Below are 19,852 nucleotides of genomic sequence, written 5' to 3' on the forward strand. Positions count from 1 at the left end.
GCCCCTCCTCCCCCTCTGCTCTGGCCCCTCCTCCCCTACCTCTGCACCAGGCCCACCTAAGTCTCATCCTTTCCCCTCCCCCCCTTCCTTGCCCCGGGCCCCTCCCCCCTTCTTCACCAGCCCTTCTTCTGCCCCAGCTCCTCCCCCCTCTTCTGCCCTGGCCCCGCCTCCCTCCTCTTTCCCCCACCTCTGCCCAGGTTCACCCAAGTCTCACCCTCTCTCCACTGCCCTGGGCCCTCCTCCCCCCTCCTCTGCCTCGGGCCCTCCTCTACCCTCTTCTGCCCTGTCCCTCCTCCCCAGGCCCTCCTCCCCCTCTGCCATGGACTCTCTTCCTCCTCCTCTGCCCTGGCACCTCCTCCTTCTGCCCCCTCCTCCGCCTCCTCTGCCCCTCCTCCCCTCTCCTCTGCCACCTTCCTCCCTCCACCTCTGCTTCTCCCCTCTCTGCCCCCCCTCCTCTGTTCCCCCCTCCCTCGGGCCCTCCTCTCCTCACCTTCCTCTGCTGTAAGAAACTGAACAGTTTCACTTCCGAGTCGGCACGCGCTGCTTCTCCCTGGCCTGTGAGAGTGTAGTAATCACTCCATCAGTAATACAGCCCCAGCAGGAGCAGCCAGCAAGGCGCTCAGCCCTTCTCCAACTGTGGTTTTCATACAACAACATTCCATGTTACATCATCCTCACAGGGCTCCACTGGTGGAGAGATGGACGATACAAACTACAGCGTAGCTAAGATATAATCCATGTTACATCATCCTTACAGGGCTCCACTGGTGGAGAGATGGACGATACAAACTACAGCGTAGCTAAGATATAATCCATGTGACATCATCCTCACAGGGTTCCACTGGTGGAGAGATGGATGATACAAACTACAACATAACTAAGATATAATCCATGTTACATCATCCTTACAGGGTTCCGCTGGTGGAGAGATGGATGATACAAACTACAACATAACTAAGATATAATCCATGTGACATCATCCTCACAGGGTTCCACTGGTGGAGAGATGGATGATACAAACTACAACATAACTAAGATATAATCCATGTTACATCATCCGTACAGGGTTTCACTGGTGGAGAGATGGATGATACAAACTACAACATAGCTAAAATGTAATCCATGTTATATCATCCTCACAGGGTTCCGCTGGTGGAGAGAAGGATGATACAAACTACAACATAGCTAAAATATAATCCATGTTACAGCATCCTTACAGGGCTCCATGGGAGAGATGGACGATACAAACTACAACATAGCTAAAATATAATCCATGTTACATCATCCTAACAGGAGTCCACTGGTGGAGAGATGGATGATACAAACTACAACATAACTAAGATATAATCCATTTTACATCATCCTTACAGGGTTCCGCTGGTGAAGAGATGGATGATACAACCTACAACATAACTAAGATATAATCCATGTTACATCATCCGTACAGGGTTTCACTGGTGGAGAGATGGATGATACAAACTGCAACATAGCTAAAATATAATCCATGTTACATCATCCTAACAGGAGTCCACTGGTGGAGAGATGGATGATACAAACTACAACATAACTAAGATATAATCCATTTTACATCATCCTTACAGGGTTCCGCTGGTGAAGAGATGGATGATACAACCTACAACATAACTAAGATATAATCCATGTTACATCATCCGTACAGGGTTTCACTGGTGGAGAGATGGATGATACAAACTGCAACATAGCTAAAATGTAATCCATGTTATATCATCCTCACAGGGTTCCGCTGGTGGAGAGAAGGATGATACAAACTACAACATAGCTAAAATATAATCCATGTTACATCATCCTAACAGGAGTCCACTGGTGGAGAGATGGATGATACAAACTACAACATAACTAAGATATAATCCATTTTACATCATCCTTACAGGGTTCCGCTGGTGAAGAGATGGATGATACAACCTACAACATAACTAAGATATAATCCATGTTACATCATCCGTACAGGGTTTCACTGGTGGAGAGATGGATGATACAAACTGCAACATAGCTAAAATGTAATCCATGTTATATCATCCTCACAGGGTTCCGCTGGTGGAGAGAAGGATGATACAAACTACAACATAGCTAAAATATAATCCATGTTACATCATCCTAACAGGAGTCCACTGGTGGAGAGATGGATGATACAAACTACAACATAACTAAGATATAATCCATTTTACATCATCCTTACAGGGTTCCGCTGGTGAAGAGATGGATGATACAACCTACAACATAACTAAGATATAATCCATGTTACATCATCCGTACAGGGTTTCACTGGTGGAGAGATGGAAGATACAAACTGCAACATAGCTAAAATGTAATCCATGTTACATCATCCTTACAGGGTTCCACTGGTGGAGAGATGGATGATACAAACTACAACATAGCTAAAATATAATCCATGTTACATCATCCTAACAGGAGTCCACTGGTGGAGAGATGGATGATACAAACTACAACATAACTAAGATATAATCCATTTTACATCATCCTTACAGGGTTCCGCTGGTGAAGAGATGGATGATACAACCTACAACATAACTAAGATATAATCCATGTTACATCATCCGTACAGGGTTTCACTGGTGGAGAGATGGATGATACAAACTGCAACATAGCTAAAATGTAATCCATGTTATATCATCCTCACAGGGTTCCGCTGGTGGAGAGAAGGATGATACAAACTACAACATAGCTAAAATATAATCCATGTTACATCATCCTAACAGGAGTCCACTGGTGGAGAGATGGATGATACAAACTACAACATAACTAAGATATAATCCATTTTACATCATCCTTACAGGGTTCCGCTGGTGAAGAGATGGATGATACAACCTACAACATAACTAAGATATAATCCATGTTACATCATCCGTACAGGGTTTCACTGGTGGAGAGATGGAAGATACAAACTGCAACATAGCTAAAATGTAATCCATGTTACATCATCCTTACAGGGTTCCACTGGTGGAGAGATGGATGATACAAACTACAACATAGCTAAAATATAATCCATGTTACATCATCCTCACAGGGTTCCACTGGTGAAGAGATGGATGATACAACCTACAACATAACTAAGATATAATCCATGTTACATCATCCTCACAGGGTTCCACTGGTGGAGAGATGGATGATACAAACTGCAACATAGCTAAAATGTAATCCATGTTACATCATCCTTACAGGGTTCCACTGGTGGAGAGATGGATGATACAAACTACAACATAGCTAAAATATAATCCATTTTAGATCATCCTTACAGGGTTCCGCTGGTGAAGAGATGGATGATACAAACTACAACATAGCTAAAATATAATCCATTTTACATCATCCTTACAGGGTTCCGCTGGTGAAGAGATGGATGATACAACCTACAACATAACTAAGATATAATCCATGTTACATCATCCTCACAGGGTTCCACTGGTGGAGAGATGGATGATACAAACTGCAACATAGCTCAAATGTAATCCATGTTACATCATCCTTACAGGGTTCCACTGGTGGAGAGATGGATGATACAAACTACAACATAGCTAAAATATAACAGAGAGTAATAAAGACAGAGTCTGCAAATGAAGAGTTTCACTTCCGGGTCAGCGGCGGCAGCGACAGATGAGCTCTCCTCAGGTCTGTGGGTGTGATAGTGTGGGGTCATTTGTGGCAGAGTCAGCACCAGCAGCGGAGGATGAGCTCCTCTCTTCCTGTCAGTGTCATCCTGTCCGGGTCAGAGGGGGCAAGAGTCAGCACCAGCAGTGAGTCCTGTTCTGTCCCAGCCTCCTGCAGGGGGAGGGGCCCCTGAGGGTCTGTGCCTCCTGCAGGGGGAGGGGCCCCTAAGAGCCTGTGCCTCCTGCAGGGGAGAAGGGCCCCTGAGGGCCTGTGCCTCCTGCAGGGGGAGGGGCCCCTGAGGGTCTGTGCCTCCTTCAGGGGAGAGGGCCCCTGAGGGTCTGTGCCTCCTGCAGGAGAGAGGGGCCCCTGAGGGGGGAGGGGCCCCTGAGGGTCTGTGCCTCCTGCAGGGGGGAGGGGCCCCTGAGGGTCTGTGCCTCCTGCAGGGGAGAGGGCCCCCAAGGGTCAGTGCCTCCTGCAGGGGAGAGGGGCCCCTGAGGATCTGTGCCTCCTGCAGGGGGGAGGGGTCCCTGAGGGTCTTTGCCTCCTGCAGGAGAGAGGGGCCCCTGAGGGTCTGCGCCTCCTGCAGGGGGGGGGGGGGCGGCCCATGAGGGTCTGTTCGTCCTGCAGGGGAGAAGGGTCCCTGAGGGTCTGTGCCTCCTGCAGGTTCTGTGCCTCCTGCAGGGGGAGGGGCCCCTAAGGGTCTGTACCTCCTGCAGGGAGAGGGGCCCCTGAGGGTCTGTGCCTCCTGTAGGGGGAGGGGCCCTGAGGGTCTGTGCCTCCTGAAGTGGAGAGGGGCTCCTGAGTTTCTGTGACTCCTGCAGGGGGAGGGGGCCCGAGGGTATGTCCCTCCTGCAAGGGGAGGGTCCCCTGAGGGTCAGTGCTTCCTGCAGTGGGAGGGACCCCTGAGGGTCTGTGCTTCCTGCAGTGGGGAGGGGACCCTGAGGGTTTGTGCCTCCTGCAGAGTGGAGGGGCCCCTGAGGGTCTGTGTCTCGTATATGTGAGAGGGGCCCCTGAGGGTCTGTGTCTTGTATATGTGAGAGGGGCCCCTGAGGGTCTGTGCCTCCTTCAGAGTGGAGGGGCCCCTGAGGGTCTGTGTCTCCTATATGTGAGAGGGGCCCCCGAGGGTCTGTGCAGGTATCTTCATTTTTAGACCCTCACAGACCTCAGATACTCCTCTCCCCATTCAGAGCCAGGAGGAGAGCATAAATGCCAACATTTCAGAACAAGAACTTAAGTGCCAGATTTAAAAAAGAAATCAGGAGAATGTATTTCCCCCATTGACGTCTATTGAAGCAGAAGCAATTTCAAGAGCGACGCAGCTAAAAAAAAAGGCACTTTGGCTTAGAAAATCTGGAGTCTCCCGCCTGAATCAGGTGTATTGCCATATATGCGACGGGATTTGTAGAGAGCATGGCGCCCCATAGGCATCGCAGCAGTAGTATGCGAGGAAGAAAGACTGGAAATGCCTGCACGGGGAGGAGACGGTTAGCACCTTCGGCTGTTTGTAAAAATAGACTGAATAATCCTGGAGCAAATCTATAAGTGTTGACCCCTGATCCTATTTCTTTGGCCCCACTTTCCATAGCCTGTCTCTCTTCCTCCCCTCTCCTCTGCCACCTTCCTCCCTCCACCTCTGCTTCTCCCCTCTCTGCCCCTCCTCCTCTAAGTGTTGACCCCTGATCCTATTTCTTTGGCCCCACTTTCCATAGCCTGACTCTCTTCCTCCTCCTTCTGCCCCCTCCTCCCCTCTCCTCTGCCACCTTCCTCCCTCCACCTCTGCTTCTCCCCTCTCTGCCCCTCCTCCTCTAAGTGTTGACCCCTGATCTTATTTCTTTGGCCCCACTTTCCATAGCCTGTCTCTCTTTCACTTATTTGCCTCTCTACAACATACATTTATTAAATTGATCTTTTTATTAACTGTTTAAACAACTGAGAGAAAAAGCGAGAAACTAAAAAGTGACATTTACATATATAAAGACAAATATTAGGAGTGAGAGCCAGAGTGCCGGGAAAATTATCGAACTTTGCATCGAACTTAATAAATCTGTCAGTTTCCAAAGTCAGCCTTAGAGGATTTCATTACCTCCAGTCCCTCTCGCTTATCTCCATTACGCAATGAGGCCCCTGTGCCTCGTAGACACACCCCCTACCAAAATAAAAAGGAAACGCCCCCTCCACAAGACCTGTTCTTTTGTGTCTGTAGACATGTTGGTTTGGGTGCGGCGCGCTCGCTCCAGGGTAGGTTTGTTGTTTTGGTTGGCGTTATCGTAGGCTGCCTTTTTGCTGTGCGGTGCGGCGTGCTTGTTCCGGCTGTGTTGTGTGTTCTGGGTTAGGGCACCCACTGTACGCATGCTCCGGTGTTCGTGATGGCTCTGTTTCTGGCCACACGGTGCTGGCGGTCATGGGGAAAGGCTTCCGCGTTCTCTTCTGGCTTGCTGGTGACCATGTCATTTCAGGTAAGGGGAGGAGTGGGTCTGCCTAAGGGCGGTGGATCGGGGCTCCTCCCTCGTTTCATTTCTTGCTGGGCCAGAGGTCTGCGCTGCTTGCCTCCGGCCAGCTTGAGGGCATGTACCAGTGCTAGGGAGTCTGTCTCCTCCTCTCTGTTGGGAGGCATTGCTGATGCTTTGACATATTCTCCCACGCTTTGGTTGCCTGCATATTTTCACTTTGACCGTAGGTCGATGGTGCTCACGTCCGGTTGGGGTGGGCCTGTGCTGTTGTCTGGGCTGATTTCTGCCAGGCGTAGGTTTGCTGTGCCTTTCTCCGGCCGGGGTGTGTGTCTGACTGTGTGACGGCTGCACGGTGGGCCGTTGGGGGCTCTTCCATTGCACATCCGTCAGCGTCCGCTTTACGGGGCCTACGGCCAGGGTGCAGTTCTCTCGAGTGCCGAATGTGTGCTTGTTGATCTGTGGCACCTCTCTGTTCCTGCTGTCGATGCTGTGGGGTCGGAAGCACGGTTTTGGCATCTCCCAGCCTGCTGGTTCCCTGTCAGGACGCGCGTGGAGGGGGTGCCTGTCCCCAATTTTTCTATAGCCAGGGGTGCTGTATTGTGTCTCCTGTGGCCCACGTGGGGGGGGGGGGGGTGTCTGCTTGTGGTGCGGCAGATTTCTTCCTGACTTTGTCCTGGTTTTGTTCTCCCAGCTGGAGGCCTGCTGTGCCTTTCTTCAGTGGGGCAATGTTGCTGGCTCTCGGCTTCCCTGTCAGTGGTGTTCTAGGGAGTGTTTCTGCCTGGCACCGGCTTATTTCTGTTTGGTGCGCCATGGTGGGATGCGTTTGTTTGCCTGCTAGCAATGCCGCAGCCTTGTGTGTTGCTTCTTTCCTCTGGTTTTCACCTGGCCGGTGGGCTGCAGTGCCTTCTCTGGCCTGAGTGGGCATTTGGGGCCTTGGCCCTCTGGTGTCTGCACTTTTTCCTGTGGTGCTTTTCTGTCTGCTATGTGTGGGCTCACTTGCAGCCCTCTGCTGTGGCTCCCTGTGTCTGGCTCATGTGTCCTTCAGGGGCTTGGTTTTTGTGCCGGGGGTCTCAGTCTTGCCACAGGGGTTTGGGTGGGCTTGCTCCTCAGCATCTGGTCTTTGGTGTCTGGCCTCTAGGGGTGGGTGCCTGGGCCTATGGTTGTTCCACCCCGAATCACCAGTTCTCAAATATTAAGCAGGGTCGGTCCTGGTTAGTACCTGAATGGTAGTCCCCCAGGAGAACCTGGTGCTGTAGGCTAAAAACGCTGGCTATGGATGGGGTTGCTTTGCTGCTTTTGGCCTTGGGTGTTGTCGGATCGTTTTTGTGGCATTGCTTTGTCCGCTTCTTCTGGATTTCAGCGCGTTCGTTCTTTGTGGGTGCTTGTCCCCTGGCCTAGGCTGCGGAGGATTCCCTGTATCCTGGTGGTCCAGTCTGTATGTGGGTTCGGCTGTGCAGTGCTTCCTGTGTTTTGGGGCCTCCTTAGCCTATGGTTGTCCCTGGGCTTGTTGCAGCACTTTGGAGCTGTGCTCTGGCGGTCGTTGTGACTAAATAAGCACCTCTGGGCAATTGCTGCTGGCTTTTTGGTCCTTCCGTGCTCCTTCCCGTTGGTAACTCAGTCCCTCTGGGTTGGACGACTTTTTTTCGTTTTGTGTATAGCTGTGCTATGTCTTTTGTTTTTGGGATGTTTCCTGACCTGTGGGCTCTCTTTTATCCCATTGACTGTAGGTTTTCCTGTGTTATGTCTCAGCGTTTGCATTGTGGTGCTCACAGGCCTGGTGCTGCCTTTTCGGGGGCGCCTCACAGGTTGATAGGTGCCCTTGATGAATGCCGGGTGGTGTTTTGTGCCTGCCCTTCTGCTATGTTTCTGTGCCTCCGCTGTTCTTGGCTTCCTTAGGGTTGTGGCGGTAGGTGCATTTTGTGGCGTGTGAGCTCCCGCCGGGTCTCCCTGTTTGGTGCATCTGTGTCTGTTTATGCTGGTGCGCCTCCTTCTGGGGGCTTCTCTGTTGTGAGGTTACTCCCCCTTAGATATGGTGATAGTGTCTGTGTTCGGCTTCCCCTGCAAGCTGGTTGGTGGGGTGTGTTTGTTGCTTCTTGCTGCCTGATTGTTCCATCATGGTTCCTGAGGAAAAGTGTTCTTCTCATCGGCATCATTTGTACCGGGACATCATTGCTTTTTCATTGCTTTTTCATTGCCATCTCGTGTCAAACACTTCCACACGACCCACCTGGTCTTTTTTGCTGATGCCTGAGGAAAATTCTAACTGACACGACAAAAACCATCTTGCAGCCTGTATTTCTGCCCAGGAACTGTCACACGCCCAACCCACCCTGTTCTCTGCAGTTCACCAGAAAGCCACGAGATACTCACACCCTGATTAAATGATTTATTTTCCATCTCCTGCTCCCAGTCTGGTAAACATCCTTGATATCGTGATCAGGTTATCTGGACAATGGTCTGACTGCTGCACCTTCATCAGGGTGCTTAAACAATGACTTGAAAGACCGGGCTTTGTTAAAGGCAATTGAACAATGACCTGAAAAGACTAAACCTTGATCAAAGCCGAGTGAACAATGATTTGTGTTTCAAGCCTTGACCAGGTCACCATCTACAAACGTCGTCTGGATCTGGTTATCAACTGCAAACACTGTCCTGATTAAACAATGAACTAACAGCCAACAGACTGGGATGAAAAAGTATAAAAGGCTTGTAAGCTACAGAGTGAAGTAGCAGCCTCCTCTGTATTGTCTCTGACTAGCTTGGGACTCTGTTCCATAGCCTGGGCTATTGAATAAATCTGGGTTCCTCCTGCAGATGAAGGCTCCTGTGTCTCCTTTTACTACGTATGAAGGGTATGGAAGATTTGGGCGGTTCCCCCGCCGTCGGGACCCAGTAAGTGGGTTATTCCGGTTCTTCAAATGGCGCACGAATAGGGACTCCACGAGCACGAAGGTCAGGCCTGGTGGATGTGAGGAGGTGCACAGAGAGACTCCGACGGAGGTACCCTACCCGAGAGATTCTTACAATCCGGTAAGCCGAACGACTCGCCCGCTGTTCCTCCCCACCCAGTCTGGGCCACTTGACCGCGTTCTCGCTGGAGTCCCCTAGTAAATAATTTCTGGAGCAGGACACAGCCCTATGTCTGCAGAAGAGAACTACCCCTGTAAGGTAAGGGTGGACTGATCACCCACCAAGTCTGTATGATTCTGTTATTGACTTTCGCAAAAGCCAAGCTGTTATTGACTTTTGCCAAAGCCAAGCAAGTGAGGTGAATATTTAAAAACCTGCTGGTGTCTGTCCTGTATGATTCTGTTGTTATTGACTTTTGCAAAAGCCAAGCAAGCGAGGTGAGTTTTAAAAACCCGCTGGTGTCTGTTCTCTGTTTTTTAAGCATGCCAGTCAGTAGTAAGTTCAAGAAATTATGTTGTTGTATGTGTACACAGGACTCCCAGCTGGAGGTGGCTTGTCCGCTTCCTCCAGAAGGGACCCCTGGCCGTACGATGTAGGTTAAACATGGCCCTTCTGCCATAATGTTTTCCTCGTTCAAGGTCAAATATACGAAACAAAGTGATGCGGAATTACAGTGGCTACATTATGGCTCCTTTAATTCCCAAGTTCCCAACAACTTAGAGGAACAATTAATGAAAAGAAAAACGCGCCCGTCTATGTTTGAATTTGTCCGATTTTGGAGGAAAGAGATAGAGCAGAGAGCCAGAAAGCAAAAGGCTCAAGAAAGAAAACAGGAACGTATGTCAATGGCCGACCACCGCAGAGAAAATTTACAAAATCAAATGACAAAGTTAATAGAAATAGCCGATAGGGAGCATGGGGCCCGGGTACAAAAATGTTATCCAGTTCGTGAAGAGAAAGGCAAGGGCCATATAGAAGGGGGAGAAGAAGGTGATTCTTTGTTTGATACCATGCTAGAAAACCCTCCTGCATATGCCCCAATGTACCTTGCCCTGAAGCCTCACACCCCGCATGTCCCCCCGCCACAGCCCACTCCTGCTCCCATTGCCCCTCTTATGGTTAAGCCATCTCTCCCAAAACACACAGACTGGCTTAATTCAGTATTAATTTGAATTTAAAGAGACTTATAAAGCGCACATACACTGAATCAGTTTCATGGCGAGGTCACTGAGTGAGAGCAAGAAGAGAGCTAGGAGCCGAAAGCCTGCTGGAATAGGAACGTTTTTAGTGACCTCCGGAACTCCGTATAGGAAGAGGAGAGTCTTAAAGATAGAGGGAGGTCATTCCAGTGGGTGGGTGCAAGGACAGCAAACTTCTGCCCTCCTGACCGTTTCTTTTTAAAGCGAGGCGTAGTTAACAAGGCCAGGCTAGAGGAGCGAAGGTCCCTGAGGGGAACATAGGAAGAGATTGCCGAGTTGATAAAAGCAGGGGCTGTGCCCGCTCTTGCTTGAAAAGTCAAACACCCCAACTTAAACCTGGCCCGTTGTTTTATCGGCAGCCAGTGTAGGCTTCTGAGCAGATGGGTCGAATGATAGGACCTGGATAAACCAAAAACCAGGCGGGCCGCCTGATTCTGTACCAACTGCAGACGTTGCAGGGCATAGGCAGGAGCTCTATTATAGATGATATTGCCATAGTCGATCTTTGACAAGACCATGGCCATTAAGATCAGCTTTAATGCAGAGGTGGTAAAAAACCTGGCAACTTTCCGAATGACTCGTAGTGTAAAAAAACAGGAGGAAACCACCGAATTGATATGTGAATGAAGAGTTAATTGATTGTTGAGCGTGATCCCAAGTGTTTTAACTGAAAAAGAAGAAAGAGGAGGGGACCCAAGCGAGAGGGGCCAAAAAGAGGGGGACCAGGGGTTGGCAGCACCGCCCGTCGCCACTAGTTCTGTTTTATCCGGATTAAGTTTTAACTGATTGATGTTCATCCAGTCTCGGATAAATAGCATGACGGACTGGAAACTGCCAACTCCTGAAGGGGAGGATAGGTCAAAAATGAGTTGTAGGTCATCTGCATAGTTGTATACAGTGACCTCCATGTTCTGTAAAGCAAACACCAGTGGAAGAATATAAAGATTAAATAATAAAGGGGAAAGAGCAGACCCCTGGGGAACACCACAGTTGACATTACACAGAGGAGCCGAGAAGGTGCCTAGGTGGACTGTCTGAGTGCGGTCCATCAGGAAGGACTCAACCCAAGCTAATGCCGGTCCCCTATTCCCGCCGCCCTGACACGTGACAAAAGAATGTCATGATCCACAGTGTCAAAGGGTATATAAGCTTGAAACTCAAAAGAAACACACAATGAAAAACTGATTCTGGAATTTGTGGGAAAGGTATAATTTACAAAATAACAGAGGGTCCAATGATTAAGGCAAAAAAAACAACGATGTCAAGCTAACTACTTGACCAGAGTAGTCATAATGACTAGCTTCCTCCACTGTTGAAAATCGTGACCTTTCGGTTTGGACAAAAGAAGGCCCCAAAAGGACAAGACCAGAAACTGTGTTTATCGGGACAAACTCGGGCCCCCGGCTTCCAAAGCTCTGAATAGACACTGGGGCCTTTGACTCCTCCTTACCTTCAGGGATTTTGCTCGATGAGGACTTTAAAAAACAAAAAACATCTCTTTCCATACAATCAGCAGTCAAATACCATGAATGCAAATACATTTTTTATTACATATCAAAAAACATACTTTTGTTAGTAATATGTAAAATCTAGTCATCATTGTGTACAATTCATAGCATCATGACTGTTCTTGCTGTATCATAATTTAGTTCATGTTAACGTTAAAAGTAAATTGAGTTTGATCCTGGTATACACCTCTATAGTGTGTTTTTTTAAGGCTCTTGGATGTCCATACATGGGTGGTGTTTGGATGTTTGGTTATGTATCATTAATATAGATTTATAAAGTATTGGGTTTCAAATGTATTATGCCACTAATGTCTATACAAACCACTTCTTCCTAAATATAATTTGTTCAGGTTAGAACTTGTTGCTGTTAATGTGAAAGTAAAGTGAGTTTGACCCAGGAGCAAATCCCTGTAGTGTGTTATGTATAAGGATGGGTGTGCTGAAGAGCAGTCTCGTTGCTGTTCCTCACTGGCTGTGTGGTGGTGATGATGATGGTCGGCAGCAGGAAGAACTTCCCGGACTCGGCACTTTGTTAAAATTACCTCGGTGGAAGGCAATGTTATCTTTTGTGTTCCCTTACTTCTGAATCCAGATTTATTTTCCAATGCCATGGTACAAGAAATGTAAAGCAGGGAGTCGATAGTTCAGGACTCTAAGAGCTGGAATTTTTTACTGCTCAAGATTCAATCTTTTCCTAACCCTCAAGCTTTCAGAAACCTATTCAGAACTAAACTTTTCAACAGCTCTCTCTCTGATCAATAATTTTGCCATCATGCACGGATTCTGTCCTTTCACCAATTAGGAGTTGGTTGGGTGATTCTCTGTAAATAAGAAACATCTAAAATATATTCATATGCAATTAATCTCACCGTGAATCATTTACATAGTCAGGGGGCGAGTCAGCAAATTTCCCAAGGGTCCAGCTTGATATTGGACACCTCTGGGGAAGTGCCGCTATGGTGGGTGCTTTTACATATGTATGTGATGATGGAAATGAGCATCATTTTTTCCTGCGTCAGAGCATTGGAGATAAATGTTGTGCACTGCAAGCATTTACTCTCAGAGTTACAGGTCACATTTTCCTACTTTGACTTCTTGTGCCTTTGGACATTGTTCTCTAGCAGCTGTCATTGAACCAGTTGTTGTACAAAACGACCGGACATCAAAACCAGCTACAAATATTCTCCAGTCTGTGCTTGTTAAACTTATTCAAGTGTGTTGTGTTTATAGGTTTAATCACTAATCCCTGTGTAAAGCTGAAAATCCTTTCCACAACTACTTCCAAATCCACTGCAATGGTATGGTTTCTCCCCTGTATGTTTTTGCTGATGTCTTCGTAGAATTGATAATCGACTAAAGCTCTTTGCACATTCAGTGTACTTGAATGGCTTTTCCCCTAAATGTGTTTGCTGATGATTTCCTAATGTTGAAGGGTCACTAAAACGACTTCCACATTTACTGCAGTGGTATGGTTTTTCCCCTGTGTGTGTATGTTGATGATTCCTTAATGCTGAGTAACGACTAAACCTACTTCCTCATTCACTGCAGTGGTAGGGTCTTTCACCTGTGTGTGTTCGTTGATGTCTTTGTAGGTCTGATAATTGACTAAAGCTCTTCACACACTCACTGCACTTGAATGGCTTTTCTCCAGTGTGTATTCGCTGATGATTCCTTAATTTTGAAGATTCCTTAAAACTACTTCCATATTCGCTACAATGGAATGGTTTCTCCCCTGTGTGCGATCGCTGATGTATTTTGAGATGTGATAAAAGACTGAAGTTCTTCACACATTCACTGGTTTCTCCACTATGTGTGTTCGCTGATGTCTTCGTAGGATTGATGATTGACTGAATTTCTTGTCACATTCATTGCAATGGTATGGTTTTTCCCCAGTGTGTGTTCGCTGATGTAGTTGTAGGTGTGATAACCGACAGAAGCTCTTCACACATTCAGTGCAATGGTATAGTTTTTCCCCTGTGTGTGTTCGCTGATGTTTTTGGAGACACGATAACTGACTGAATCTCATCACACATTCACTGCACTGGAATGGCTTTTCTCCTGTGTGTGTTCGGTGATGATTCCTGAGAGATGAGGAATCCCTAAAACTACTTCCACATTCATTGCAATGGTATGGTTTTTCCCCAGTGTGTGTTCGCAAATGTGTTTGTAGATTTGATAAGAGACTGAATTTCTTCAAACATTCACTGCAATTGTATGGTTTTTCCCCAGTGTGTGTTCGCAAATGTGTTTGTAGATTTGATAAGAGACTGAATTTCTTCACACATTCAGTGCAATGGTATGGTTTTTCCCCTGTGTGTGTTCGCTGATGAACTTGGAGTTGTGATAAATGACTGAAGCTCTTTACACATTCAGTGCAATGGTATGGTTTTTCCCCCATGTGTGTCCGCTGATGATCTTTTAGGAGTGCTAATTGGCTAAAGTTCTTTACACATTCATTGCAATTGCACGTTGCTTCTCCTGTGTGTGTTTGCTGATTGCTCTTTAGTGATGATAACAAACTAAACCTCTTGCTGCTTGGGTATGATTTTTCTTTCTTGGTTAGTGTCTCTGGGTCGGGTTCATATTTGTCTGCAACCCATGAGTGCGTTTCCTGAGGAGCTAACATGGTTGATAAATCACTTGTGTTATTCTCACACTCCTTGTATGTGTGTGGTATTTTGGATGGTTTATTTCAGATTTCACAACGAAATACAAGACTCACCAACTACATACATTATAATTGTGGCAAGTAAAGCTTCTTTGTATGTGGTTATTTCTTTAGGTTGCGGAATGGTTTTGCATATTTACAAGTGAATTTTAGTCTTCCTTCAGGTTGATGCAAATTGGGACAGTCTTGTAGATCAGAGACCCTCTTTTTCCTTTACCCTTCAGTTGTCTGGCTCCACTCCATTGTGCTTTTCTATTGCTCCTGTGGTTTAGCCAGAAATAGTTTACAATATACCTAGCACACTGAATGGTGGTCTGCCATCATTACAGGAAACAGAGCAATGCTGTATCCACCTCACACCGATTGAATGATCAAAGCTTGGAGACTTGTTTATACAGGCAGTGGTTAGTTATTATTGTTGCGTTAGTTTTGTCGAGGTCATTTCTTCGTCTTGTGGTGAGGAGGTACACAGCTCAGACTCTTACATCCACTGAATTGCTCTCGACTGCTTCTTCCAGGATCTATCAGTTTATGTTCAGGTTTCTCAGTCTCTGACTGTGCAGCTCTTTTCCTGAATATTGGAGCTCATTTTTTCCTGACGTTTTTTTTGCAGATTTACACGATTATTGTCATTATTCATAATCATTTGTGCATTCAAGGCTGGATCCTGTTGGATGTAAAGAGATGTATCACTAAATAGAAATGTAAGAGAATGTAAATACACAATATTTAACTATTTGTAAATGACATCTCTTTTTTACCATTTTTTAAAGTAACCAAGAGATATTTCACCATACAAAGATATGTAACTAAACGTTCTATTGAACATGCCGCATCTTAATTCAGAAAAGGAGGTGATAACTTAGTTAAGAAAGGGCACTCACGTAGCACCCATTCGCTAGAGGTATAGCTTTAAGAAGACGCACATAGTCAAGATTTCATTTAAACAAGAAGACATTGTGGAAAAAGAGATGGATCAGCTATATGCTACAGTCACTTCAGTTTTAACAACGGTAATTCTTCAGGAAGTAAATAACAAAGGAAACTCTTCAAGATGTATGTAATAAAGGTAACACTTCAGGAAGTATATAACAAATGCAGCTCCATTCACACTCTTCTTGACAATACTTTCCTGTTCACACTGGATCAGCTGAAGTTCTAACTCCTGTCTTTACTTTGCTGTTTGTTAAGTTATCTTTGCCGCATTCCTCGGGATGGTTCAAGCAATTGTTGGAAGATTGCAGCATTTATAATAGAGATTTCATCACAGCCAGTGATATACCTTCGATATCCCTGCCGCCAAGAAGTGTGCGCTTTTTGTCTTTTTCTACCTTACCATGGTATCTGACTTAATGTCTTACGTTTGCTTTAACTCATCTAAGAAGCTGTCAGACGGTCGCGCGCTGCTCCTGGAAGACATACGACTATTTTGTCATCACTGAATATTTAGTGAAGGCTCCCAACATGTGACTCCAACCAGCTGGTGGATGTCAATCGAGCCGATAGATGACACTTGTTACAAATGGGATTTCTGGTTGGCTAGGGCTTGAGCCTTATCTAGAAAGAAAGTACCACTCTAGTCAGGGCAAGGGAGTTACACGCCAAAGATAACCTCTGCTCACCCACTTGGTAGCTTGGAAAGAGCAGTCAGGCTTATCCCGGAGGCCATGTGTGAAGCATTTGCGCAACCCACACAGCAACAACATACTACGCACATCACAAAAGGATCTCCACACAAGGGTTTATCAAAAATAGCCTTTGTATTATCAAAACACACATTAGAATAGTAATCATACAATATACACTGTGCCAACTGGCACTGGGCAATATTTACAGGAGATTATATACACATGATAGGGCCACCTGGACCACTGTCAGAACCATCACTTAGTATAGATAGTAAATGGAGAACATATAATATGCATAGAACACAACCAGCAATTACTGGCAAACACTGAACTCAGCATCATCCTGTAACATAAATCATATTACGCACAGTATCACATTAGGCGTGAAATATATCCTGCGCCAACCTCATTAGCCTAAACATATTAGACCATAACCTCCTAAGCATAACTCACCTTAGGAAAAAATCTCACAAGCATAAACCACAATAGAGGATAACTTAAACATAAATACAGTATGCACAACCTCATAATCATAAACCACATTTAGCGGCATAAAACAGGGTGCATAAATCATACTACATAAATCACATTTCCTAGCACCACATGCATCACATTAGGGCCCTACAAACCTAACAGACCCCCTGCCAACCGGCCTTCTCAAAGGGGCTCAAAATGCCCCATGTTTAAAGTGTCAGGGCGGCTGCCAATGCAGCAGAATCCATGTGTGCAATTGCGCAGACCTGCTGCACAGCTGTGAAAGTACGGGGCTTAAAGGCGGGCACTCAGCGGCACAGCTCCTCAGGTGCAGCGACCCACAGCAATAGCAATGATTTTTGTAGTATTGCAAATGCGGGAAATCAGCGGCACAGCTCCTCAGCTGCAGCTGCCCACATTGGTGGTAGCGATGATTCACGTAGGATGGCAAATGCGAGCACTCAGCGGCACAGCACCTCAGCTGCAGCGGCCCACAATAGCGATAGCGATGATTCTCGTAGGACAGCAAAGGCGGGCACTCAGCGCCACAGCTCCCCATCTACGGCGGCCCACAATAGCGATAGCGATGACTTTGGTAACACAGGCAAATGCAGGCTCTCAGCGGCAACAGCTCCTCAGCTGCGGCGGCCCAAAATAGCGATATTGATGACTTTGGTAACACAGGCAAATGCGGGCTCTCAGCACCACAGCTCCCCATTTACAGCGGCCCACACCAGCGATATTGATGACTTTGGTAACACAGGCAAATGCGGGCTCTCAGCAGCAACAGCTCCTCAATTGCAGAGGCCCAAAAGAGCGATAATGAGGACTTTGAAGACACAGGCAGATGCGGGCTCTCAGCGGCAACAGCTCCTCAGCTGCAGCTGCCCACAATAGCGATAGCGATGATTCTCGTAGGACAGCAAAGGCGGGCACTCAGCGCCACAGCTCCCCATCTACGGCGGCCCACAATAGCGATAGCGATGACTTTGGTAACACAGGCAAATGCAGGCTCTCAGCGGCAACAGCTCCACAGCTGCGGTGGCCCAAAATAGCGATATTGATGACTTTGGTAACACAGGCAAATGCAGGCTCTCAGCAGCAACAGCTCCTCAGTTGCAGCGGCCCAAAAGAGCGATAATGAGGACTTTGAAGACACAGGCAGATGCGGGCTCTCAGCGGCAACGGCTCCTCAGCTGCGGTGGCCCAAAATTGCAATAACGATGTCTTTGGTAACACAGGCAAATGCAGGCTCTCTGCGGCAACAGCTCCTCAGCTGCGGCGGCCCACAATAGCGATAACGGTGACTTTCAGTCCGCGTTACCTGCAGTAGAACCAGAGGATCTGGAATTCTCAACAGAGGCCTCACCTGAGAGGCTGATGGGTGAAGTCTAATGTCCCTTCAGCAGGAGGCAAGCTCAATTCAGGCCCTTGGGTAGTTGCTTCAGCAAGATGGATGAAAGTTTCAAAGTCCTTTCCCTCTAGTTACATGGACAGAGGTTCGTCTTCGCATCCAGAAGTAACACGTTCTTCCTCCAGGAAAGAATTAAAATATAGCGCTCACCGAGCGCAGGGAGCCATAGCTCCAAAAGCAAAAGTCCTCAGCAATCAAGGGGGCAACGCAGGGCCCAGGGAGGCAAGCCCTCATGGCAGTTCCTCATGGGCAGCAGCATGCCCCAGCAAGATCAGGAGCAGCACATCATCCTAGAAGAGCACCATGGAACTGAAATATTTCATGGGGTCAAAGCCCCTTTACTTATACCACCAAAAGACTTTCAGCCAGATTCATGAAGGTGAATTGCGCTCGCAAAGGGCCAGATTCTCAGAATCTGGCCCTTTGCGAGCGCAATTTTTGCATTTGGGATTTATCATCCCAAATGCAAAAATCGGTAATAGCGAATTCGCAAATTTGCGAGGAATTACATTTAAGGAATCTCTATTTGAGATTCCTTAAATGCAATTCATCATCCAATTTCAAATTGCGAAATCGCAATTTCGGGCCGCTATTTACCGCGAGGTCAAACCTCGTGGTAAATAGCAAAAACGTAGGAAAATGCTTTTAAAAGCATTTTTCTAAGTTGCATGTTGCACACACACATGTCCTTTGGACATGTGTGTGCGCAACACCTGTTTAAATTTGCATTTAAGGGGTGCTACAGGGTGTTCTCTGGACACCCCTGGCACCCTTTAAATCGCTATCTTATTTGCGATTAGCTAATTGCTAATCGCAAATAAGGAATACTCCCCATTCATTCCTATGGGCCTTTTGGCCCAAAGGAATGAATGGGGAGTAATTCCTTATTTGCGATTAGCAATTTGCTAATCGCAAATAAGGAATGTGTAGGAATCGCATTTTATTTTGAGATTCCTACATGAATCCCGTTTTGTGAGTCTGTAATAGCGATTCCTTATGAATCGCTATTAAAGACTCGCAAAGCGGGTCTTTGATGAATCAGGCTGTTTGTTCTCAAAAGTCACAAGTCACTGAACCCAGCCAGCACCAGTTCGGTGTGGTCCTGGAGCACTTTGTTTACAAGGCTGCATCCTGCCTTTGAGGAAGAGGGGGTCTGCCATCAGCCGCACAGTGGGAGGTGGAGCCATCATTCACCTTGCCAGGCACAGCCTGCTCAGATCAAAGGGTCACCCCTTCCCATACCCCAACTACAGATCTCTCTATTCAACCCACTTCAGGCTCAGCCTGCCCTGTCCCACCAAAACCAGACATGAAATTCACATCAGGTAGGAGCACACATAGCACAAAGAAATGCCAACTTCTAAAAGTGGAATTTTTCACATAGTCATAATAAATCTGCGCACACCATTGCACAGCATTTATTCTCACAATTTCATACATACCATGCTTGACCATACTGCTACTCTCATAACAGGATTTACCACTGACACACACTGAGCAGGGAATCCCCCATGCATTCCTATAGGAGGGCAGGCCACTCTCACACCCACTAAATGTAACAGAGAGCGCACGCAGAATACACTGGACCACAGGGCTAAAGTGCCCAGCGGCCTTAAACCACTAACACTACACAGAGAAAAAGGCTGGAAGAAAAGCAAAACGTTTAGAGGTGAACCTGCAAAAAGGGCCAAGTCCAACACAAACACCTTCCAGTCAAAATGCAGGGTAGACCAATCACTACCTTGATGGGCTTCCCTGCTTCGGTCGATAGAACATGGACGCGGGCCTGCACTGCAGGGACACCCTCCAGTTCTACGACACTCTGAACCCACGTGGTTGCCTCTGAAAAAAAACTCTCAGGCCCAACTAGGCTACCCCACTGGTACTCCCTAGTTGTCCACGGCCAGGACCAGACCCTAGGCCATCCTAATGTCATTGGTCATTGCCAAAGCACAGAGT

General features: G+C 47.1%; 1 protein-coding gene across 1 annotated transcript in view; it reads right to left on the reverse strand.

Annotated features, from left to right (window-relative positions):
- Positions 1-11,731: 11,731 nt before the first annotated feature.
- LOC147662738 (uncharacterized) overlaps positions 11,732-19,852 on the reverse strand; it is a 75,239-nt gene continuing 67,118 nt past the window's right edge. The window contains exon 2 of the mRNA XM_086950937.1: positions 11,732-15,044. Coding sequence (XP_086807063.1) covers positions 13,493-14,335 — 843 coding nt within the window. The 5' untranslated portion in view covers positions 14,336-15,044 and the 3' untranslated portion in view covers positions 11,732-13,492. The remainder of the gene's footprint in view (positions 15,045-19,852) is intronic.

The sequence above is a fragment of the Lissotriton vulgaris genome, unplaced genomic scaffold, assembly GCF_964263255.1.
Source record: "Lissotriton vulgaris unplaced genomic scaffold, aLisVul1.2 SCAFFOLD_211, whole genome shotgun sequence".
NCBI lineage: Eukaryota > Metazoa > Chordata > Amphibia > Caudata > Salamandridae > Lissotriton > Lissotriton vulgaris.